Here is a 9,109-nt window from a genome sequence, read left to right as displayed (position 1 = left end):
ACTGAGCCTGATGGATTTCATGCAAGTTTAGGACCTGTTTACCTTAATTTAGTCCATTAAGCTAAAGTGGACAGGCACTTGAGTAGGAATCCTGGCAGTGGTAACTACAGCCCCTCCTATGTGCTGTAACCGTCCTCCCTATCTAAAAGCACTTTGTCTGCTGCTCTAACACTGTGTGCATCTCTGTTACCACTCTGGTGGGATCAAAGCATCAAACACAGCCATCCAGGCAGTTCTTCCTTGGATTTCAGTGTACTACAGGTCCTGAGAGTGTTTCTCTCCAATATAATATTCTATTCCAGCTGAAATCAAACAGAAAGTCACATCTAGGTAACTGGTCAATGATTTTGGTAATACCTCTTCAGCAAAATCATCTACTCAGGAAAGAAAGTCTCACGTTAGGGTCTGCTGGCTGAGTAACTCAGTGCCAGCCTTGGGTGAATGTGCCTGAAGAAATCACTCCTGGCCTTGCTGTGTGTCAGCGAATCCATAGGGATCTGCAGGAGGTCTCCCTTGTGTCTGTTCAGGCTCCGCTGCCCTGCGTGCTCTCCCCATCAGTGGTCCACAAAGCTGTCCTGACAAGAGGGGAAGCCAGACAACAGTGTCACCCTAATTCTTAAACTCACACATACTCAGATTGAAGGCACGGTGGTTGAACGGTACAGTCAGCTATTTTATTACCCAGACAGGATCCCAGGCAGGGCAGGTAACATCTAAAGCACTGGGAAGATGGCAAGGAAGAAAAGAGAATTAAAATCTTCTGCTTGGTTTTCTTGAGGATTTCCCCTCAGGCCCTGCAGCAGGGCAAACTGCACTGCTGGGTTCCTGCAGGCAGCAGGGAGTACACCTTGACAGCAGCAGGGCAGTGTTTTAGGGTATTTTCTCTTCTTTAGATGAAAAGAACAGCTTTTGGATTCGGGCTAAAAAAAAAAAAAAAAAGTATTCATCCTGCTAAGTAGATTGAAAGAGAATCCAGATTAAATAAATCATTAAATCATTCCAGAATGTTATCCACCTGTTCTGGCCTGTAATTTATTTTCAGATGAACAGTAGGTAAAAAAAATTAAAAAAAAAGAAAAGAAGATAAAAAAGGCAATACAATGGTAGAAATCATTTTCCCCTAACAGATGCTTTGCTCCTGAAAGGACACCTGGCCTGGAGAGCTGCTGCTTGTGCAGCTTTTGAGATCATTTTGAACTAATTGCTCTAATCCATTGCTTCTTAACCTTAGCCACATAATGCTAAAACTTCTGCTGCAGCCACCTTTGAAGAGGGATCTTCAAGGCTTTTGCTGCTGCAAGGCCAGTGAAAGTTATCCCTTTAATGTGGAATGGGAAACTGGTAGGGACAGAGTTTGAGGGTACAGTCAAGTACCAACCAGCTCGGGGAGAGGTCCCAGACCATTTCAGTGTCATGGCCATGCTCTTCATGTGCCAGTGCAGGAATAAAGGAAGGCTTCCTCTCCCCTGTGTTACTAAAAGAGGGTTGCGCTTCAAAAGGCTGGATGGGTACTCGTGTTGCTTCCCACGACTCCAGAAGGATTTCCCATGCCTCCCACAGGACCAGCATGTTTTGTGCTGCCTGTGTTGGCCGGGGATAGGAGTGTGGTGAAGTTTGGGAGCAGGTGATCAAGGACCAGAGATGCTGGGAGGGTAGGGAAGGTGTTGAAAGGTTGCCCAGCTCTTCCACACCTCCTGTGCCGCTGAAGGCAGCTGCAGTCCGAGACCCGTTTCATGGCTTCCTGGTGTTCCTTCACACAGATTTTGCCAGTTCGCTGATGAGTTAAAAATTAATTCTACCACTTGCTGGATGCAGCCTCGTTAAATCCCAGGAATCCATTGCAGCAGCCCGTCTGGGGAGGGAAGGCAGGCACCCCTCACCCAAAAGCGTGCGGGTGTTGAGAGGCAGGCTGGGGATGCCCCTTAACTCTACCCTCCACTTTCCGGGGCTGCTTCGCTCGGCCCTAAATCAGGCCGGCAAACCCTAGCTCCGGGAAGCTTACGGCGTAGGGCCCGTCTGTGCGTTTTACCTGGGGGCCGGGCACCGGGGCCGGTGCCCCCGCGGGGAGCGGGCCCGGGCGTGGGGGTCACCGCGGGGGCGCAGGAAGGGCCGGGGGTGGCCGGGCGAGCCGCGCCGTCTCGGCCGCACAAAGCCGCCTTTTCATCGCGGCCTCCTGCCCCCGCCGAGCCCGTAATTGTCTTTGACAAAACTTCATTAGCGAGCGCGGCGGCGGCGGTGGCGGCCCCGCGGTCGCGCTGCCTTTGAGCGGGCGCAGTGGAGTGTGCGCGGCCCCGCCGCTCCGGCCCGGGGCCATTAGCCCGGCAACTTTGTTTTAGAAACTTCCCACCCCAGCGGGGGACGCGTCAATCAGCCGCTCCCGCCTGTCCCCGCGGCTGCTAATTGGGGGGCGATGCGGAGCTGCGGGGGTGGCGCAGCCGGTGCCAGGCTCGTCCCAGCGGGTCGAGGGGAAGGGGGAGACCCGGCCCTTAATAACGAAATGGGGTGGTGGGGGAGTGCGGCGCTCGGGCGGCCCGCCGGCTCCCGTCACCCCGGTGGCAGCGCGGTTTCCGCTCTGCGCGCCTGGCCCTGTGCCTCGCCCGGGCGGGCGGAGGGTGCCAAGCGCCTGCGGAGGGACGAGCCGCGGGGCCCTCGCACCGGCCGGGGCGCCCGGCCAGCCCCGTTTCCCCGAAGGAGCGTGCCCCGAGCTCCCCATCAAACGGCGGCCTGCAGAGCCGCGCTGCCCCCGCTCCGGCGGGCAACCCGAGTCCGCCTGCCAGAGCTCGGCGGCGCTAAAAAGCCCAGCTCGCAGCAAAGCCCAGCCAGAAGACAGTTTAAATATGTTTATTATGGCATTGAAGTCGCTGAATTTGTTCCTGTGACACTCGGGCGAGCCCATTATTTTAGTTCTATGTTTGTATTAGTTCTCCATCAATCTTCGCCCTGATTTTTAATCAAAACAATATTCGGAATATGATTCCCGGAGATTATATTTTGAGAGATTTGCGATACATATCTTGCCGGCGTGACAGATTGCTGGGGAGTCCTGGGCGGGCAAAATAATCTGCATCTCGCTTGCTTGACCTTTAATAAAAGAGGAGTAAAAGTAATAAATAAGAATAAATTTTTAAGAAAAGTCTTAAGACTCCCTGGAGGTTACCTTCCTGCTTGTCTTAAAAAGACCCCAAAGCCGACTAATTAACCACACCCGGGGGGACTTGGCTGCTCTTCCGGGCACCGCCGGGACAAGGGCCGGGGCCGTGGGGCAGAGCCATCGGCTCAGGAGAGCTTCTGACCCCTCATCCCCGGCCCGCGGGGGCCGTGCAGGTTCTGTTCCCCGCGCTATGACCGGGAGGCTGCTTCAGGGCTGCCTCCCCGGCGAGCCTCTTCCAAAGCCGCGCGGCAAACCGCGCTGGAGGGACGCGGGTCGCTCCCTTGCGCGCAGGGCGGAGGCGGCCGGGACATGGCGGGGAGCGGAGCCCGACCCGGCCGCTGAGAATACGGGCGGAGAACCTGCGCTTTGTTCCCAGGGCAGGTAATACCTGTTCCCTCCGGTGGGAGAGGAGGAAAAGTCGCCTTGCAAGAACCTTTCGAAAAGGCCTAATACTCTTTATTACAAGTCCTAATCCTTCAAATCCGACTTGAAATAATATTTATCTTTTCGCAGCTTAATTTCCCCTACTCTTAAGCTGCGGGTCACTGCAACAGACTGCGGCTTCCGCGCCGCCGCTCGCCCGGGACTGCTCGGAGCGCTCCCGATGGGCCCAGCCCCGCTCCCGGCCAGACCCAGCTCCGCTCCCGGCCTCTACGTTGTCTGCTGCTGGTCCTTGTGTACACTTAACACAGGCATCCGCCCGTTCCCTGCAAAGCCCGACAGAATATGCTTTCTTTGACAGATGCAGCCCCGCGCCGCTTCCCCGCTCGGGAGGAGCCGGGGGCAGCCCCCTCCATCTCTTCCCGCCTTGATCTGCAGCATTTTCTTTCCCCTACGAGTTGCTTCTGTGGTCACAAACCCAGAAGACTCCCATCTCGGCAGCCCCACTTGTTTCAGTAGCCTTTGGTAAACATACAGAAGTCTACTCGATATTCAAGATTGATTTCCCTGATTTATTAAGGCAGAATTCATTGGACTCTATTGACCACAAATGACTTAATGTAAATGTTGACCCCAGTGAACTTGGAAATAGCAGGTATCGGGTTGATCTATAGATGACCTCTTAATTACCGCAGTTATTAATTTAAATTATTGCCACTGCTTCTACAGACAGGAACAAAGAAACATTCTTTCCTCATCCCTGCTTGGTTTATTAGTCTGAACACAAAGTGTTTGATGACACTTTTAATTAAACAGAAATAATGCAGAGATACGGTTTCCCTTTCTCGTCTGTCCTGTAAAGTGCAGCACTGCTCTTTTCACTGACTGACGGCGGTGACCCACTAACAACGTCTTACTTCGCCGTCCGGTCGCCACCCGCTGCCCGGGTGTGCCCCGGCGGTGCCCCGGGTGTGCCCCGGCAGTGCCCCGGGGCGGCCGGCGGGTGCCCGGGGCCGGGGGGTGCTTCGCTCGGGCTGCGACGGCTCCTGGTTGAAGAGCACCCAGGGTCACAGGACGGCTTCAATGCGTTCATCCATGTTAATCAGAGACTCTGAAAAAATATTTTCAGTGGTATCTATGTACAGCGACGGGAAATAAACAGCCCGGCGTAACCTGCGCCGCTCCTCCTCCTCCCGCCTCCTCGGGATGGCGCGGAGCAGCCGCGAAACTAACGCACCTCGGCGGAGCAGGGCGCTGAGTGGAGGAAGCGGGTTTGGGGAGGAAAAAAACCAACCACGGGATGGGGGGAAAAGAGAAAAGGGTGGGTTTTTTTTTTTTTTTTCTTTTTTTTTGGCAAAGACGTTAATGGTGTCGGACAAATGGCAACCGGGCGGCGGGGAGGAGGGGGGCGCCGGTCCCGCGGGCGCGGCCGCTCCGCCCGCCGCGCCCCTCCATCCCCCATGTGAGCAGCACGTTGTGCCGCGGCGGGTTGTTTCCCCGGCGAGGGCAGGGAAGGCAGAGCCCGCAGGCCGTGCCTGCGGGGCGGGGAGGTCATCGCCGACCGGGGAGAGGTTTCTTCTGGTGTTTCGAGCCGAGAGCCTCGCTGCAGCCGGAGTCCCGTCGCCAGCGCTCAGGAAGGGGCAGGCGACCCTGCGGGAGGGAAAAGCGGTGATGAGCGTTTCCCGAGCGGGCTCGGTGCCTGCAGGGCCCGGCCATCTCCCCGGACGGGGGCTCGGGGAACAGGACAGGGCGTTGTCTCCAGCGCTGTGCTCCCAGACCGGGCCACGCCGGTATCCCAGGGCCAGCCGGCCGGGCTTGCGGTTCTTGTAGCTGGCAGGTCACCTACCTCACCTCCGCAGCACCGGCCGGAACGCCGTCCGCAGCCTCTCCAGGCAGGTCCCGCCCAGCTCGGCGCCTCCCGGGCTGCCCTTGGCTCCCCGCCCGAAGCCTGCACAGACACAAGCGGCTCGCGGTGGGCCCGGCCCGGCCCCGCCGCCCTCCCCTGCCCGCTCTCCTAGAGCGGGGAAGCCTTGGCATCGGCACCGCCCGAGGTGCCGCGGCCTTATCCCGCCTGACAGCGGGCACAGCTTAACGCCGCAGCCGCGCAGGGCCCGGCGGAGGTCAGCGCGAAGGCGGGCTCACGCCGCGCCCTGTGTCCCGGCCCGATCCACGGTCCCCCCCGTCCCCGCGGCCCCGCCGCCGCGGGTACCTTCGCCCGCCGCCGCGTACTGGCACGGCTCCCCCAGGCCGCGGTGGGACGCGCAGGTCCGCGGGAGCGGCTGCAGGTTGAAAGCGGAGCTCCGGAAAGCCTTGGCGGCCAGAGGCAACTCCCCCGCCGCGCCGCCGCCCCCTTCCGCGCCGCAGCCCTCGGGGTTTCCCCTGCGCGCCGCGCTGGCCCCGGCGGTGCGCGCCAGCGACCAGATGCGCGGCTTCTCCGCGGGCGCGTAAGGCGGCGGGGGGCCGGGCAGGGCGGAGGGGGCGAAGTCCGTGGCGGGGGCCTTGGCGCAGGGAAAGGCGCGGAAGGGGCCTGGCAGGCTGCAGTCGCTCCGCGGGCCCTCGGGCAGCGCCGCGCTGAGGCTGGGGGCTTCTTGCAGGGAGCTGGCCCGGCCCTTCTCAGGCTTCCCCGCCTCCTCTTCCTCCTCCTCCTCCTCCTCCTCCTCTTCTAGGTCGTCCAGGTCGCTGAACCGCAACTCCTTGTCCTCCTTGCAGCTCTTTTGCTCTGCGTGGACAGCACAGCGGGGAGGAGGGGGCGGCAGGTCATTAGTGCAGGTGCGGGGAAGTTGGGGGGGAACCACTTCGAGCTACTTGGAGGCGCCCGTCCTGCCTCTCCCGCCTACCTCTGCCTTCGCTCTCCGCGCCGTATTCCTCCTCTTCCCGCGGGGTTTCTTCTTTCCTCTCTTCCCCCGCTTTGTTCTTGGGAGACCAGGTCATTTTGTTTTCTTTCTTGAGCCTCCGCCTGGCATTAGCAAACCAAGTGGACACTTGCGTCAGGGTCATTTTGGTGATGATGGCCAACATGATTTTCTCTCCTTTGGTGGGGTAGGGGTTTTTGCGGTGCTCGTACAGCCAGGTCTTAAGGGTGCTCGTCGTCTCTCGCGTTGCATTTTTGCGTCTGGCCGAACCACTGAAATCCACCGTCCCATACCTGCCGGGAGATGGTTAGGAGGAGGGGGGGCGGCGGGAGCCCCCCAGTCCGGCCCCACCGCGCCGCAGGCCGGTGTGGCCCTGCCCATCTTGCCTGCCTGCCCCTGCCCGCCTGCCATCGCCGCCGAAGTTTGATTTCAGCTGACTGGTGCTCCCGGGGCGCCTCGTTTCTTTTGTACAACGTTTGTCAGGTCGGAGCCCCCCCGCCCCCCGCCGTTTGATGTCGGCCGCCGCCTCGCAGGGGGATGCTAATGCTGCCGGGCGCTGATCAAAGGGGTTTTACCTGTCGTACTGGTACTGCCCCAAGGAATGATCGTAGGAGTAGTAGGCAGCGGGCTGCGCGATTCCCGAGTGCAACGTGCCAGCACCGTCCTTGATTTCATACTGGGGGTTCTGCAAGGGAAGCGGTAGCATTTGGCGTCGAGCAGAAGGGGAACCCCACCAACCCCCCCCCGCCGCTCCGGATCACCGCGGCATCCAAGTCCTTTCGTCCCCCCTCGACGCGACGCCGCCGGTTCCGCGTCCTTCGGCGCCCCCCGCCCCGTCACCGATTGCTAACCACGAAGTTTGCAGCCTGTTGCGCCCCCCCCCCCCCCACCTCCCCCCTCCCCGATGCGCTGCCCGGGCCGGCGGGTGGGCACTCACCAGCGCGGTGTAGAGCGCAGCGGGCTCGGCGCTGTAGGGCAGGTAGTTGCCGTAGCCCTGGCCGGCTGCGTACGGGGCGCCGTACATGCCCAGCGCCGCATTGAGCTCGGCGCGGCCGGGCGCCAGCAGCCGGCTCTCGTACGGGGCGCAGCAGAGGGAGGCGGCGGCCGGTGCCGAGGAGGCATCCGGCCCGGAGCGGGGGGCAGCCTCGCAGCAGGTCGTGCTGGGGCTGGCGGGCACGAAAAACTGCGGAGAGGAGAGAGCGGGACGGCGCCGAGTGACTGTCGAGGCAGCTCCATCGGGGGGAATTTAGAAGCGTGTGCGCGTCGGGGTGTGTGTGTGCGGGGGGGGGGGAGAATGGTGGGTGGGGGGGTGAGGAGGGGGATAGGGAGCCTGGGCTAGAAGCAACTAATTATAGAAAGCGGGAAATAAACGGAATGGGAAGCGGGAGTCCTTGGGAAGGGGGCGCGATTAATCAAGCAGGCAAAACTTTAAGGAAATAATTGTTCTTGAAAATGGCAAAAGATCCGTACAACTCCTTCCTTCCCGCCCTCGCTCGGTCCGTTTGCATTGATTTAAAGGCAAGAAGTTGCGATTACAGTTAATTTGACAATAGACAAAGCAGTAAATATGTCAGCTAACACAATCGAAGGCATTTGATTTCAATAAGTTCAAGGGGAACGCTAACTTCCTGAGCGAGGGAGGCACATCTTGCAGTGATTACGGTGTATAAATAATTCCACCAAAATAAGTCGTGACTCGAGGTACGGTATAGCGACGACTTAGTTAATATAGGGTGCCTTTGTGTGGGTGGGAGTGGGGGGTGTCCTTCGGAAATCGTACTGGAGGGAAAGAAACTCCCGACACATCCTAATAAAACACAGGAAAAGGACCGACCCGGGGAGGAAGGGTGGAGAAAACGGCACAGCCCGGTTCCGCGGTAACGCTAGTGAAATCCCGAGCCCGCCGAGCCCCGGTTCCCCCCTGCCCGCACACCCTCCGCGGGTGCCCGGCCGGCAGCGGCGCGGCGGGGGCAGCGCCCGGCGCAGCGCGGCCGATCCGCGGAGCAGCTCCGCGGGCTTGGAAATCGGTCCCAGCCGGGATTTATGTATTTATTTGTTTGTTGCACTTAAAACTGAACGGTGGAGGGGGTGGGGAGGGGGAATTACCGGCTTCCTAAACGCTTTTGCTGTGCACGCTGAGAGTTATTTGTTTAAACCTAACACAACACAAACGAGACATAAACACACACGCACATTTTTTAAAAAAAGGCTCCAGATGTGCCCTTTTAAAAAAAGACTCTAAGGGAAAGGGAAGAAAAAAAGGGAGGGGGAACAAGACATCTGGACAGCAGCAGCAGAATCTGAACAAAAGTGAGTGCTGCTCACTCGCCTTACCTGTGAAGTGGTGCTGTAGGGGTATCCGAACTGGGAGAAGGACATAGTTGCTCCTTATTTTTGGACCATAGGCAATATTTTCCCCCCAAGATCGATTGTAACTAAACCCTGCTTCAAGATGCACCTTCTCACACACACATTTCCACGTATGGCTTTTTTTTTTTTTCCTCAATTATAGATGATTGCACTTAAGAAAAGCAGCCAGACATCTGAGGCGGGAGGGGGGTGTGTGTTGGTGCCTGGATTAAAAAAATCGGCTACCCCCCACTTCCCATCGCTCTTAATAAATATGTTTGTATAGAGAGAGTTTAAAAAGCCACTCCACATGTATAGAGAGTTTAAGTGCAAAGGGGCTTTTTCAAAGAGGGGGGGAAAATCACGTAGGGCTTGC

The 9,109-nt window shown here is 58.6% G+C and overlaps 1 protein-coding gene across 1 annotated transcript; it reads right to left on the bottom strand.

The window, feature by feature from the left end:
* Positions 1-2,947: 2,947 nt before the first annotated feature.
* Positions 2,948-8,763, bottom strand: IRX6 (iroquois homeobox 6; the record flags this gene model as incomplete). The annotated part of the gene is made up of 10 exons (XM_084270056.1): positions 2,948-3,081; positions 3,680-3,858; positions 4,450-4,578; positions 5,006-5,182; positions 5,384-5,480; positions 5,742-6,251; positions 6,370-6,677; positions 6,960-7,069; positions 7,322-7,567; positions 8,719-8,763. The coding sequence occupies 10 exons, from the start codon at positions 8,761-8,763 to the stop codon at positions 2,948-2,950; spliced, it is 1,935 nt and encodes a 644-aa protein (XP_084126182.1).
* Between the last annotated feature and the right edge of the window lie 346 nt (positions 8,764-9,109).

Source organism: Gallinula chloropus (assembly GCF_964237585.1).
Source record: "Gallinula chloropus genome assembly, chromosome: 13".
NCBI lineage: Eukaryota > Metazoa > Chordata > Aves > Gruiformes > Rallidae > Gallinula > Gallinula chloropus.
The sequence above is the reverse complement of the archived record's forward strand: the minus strand, read 5'-3'. Positions and strand labels throughout refer to the sequence as shown.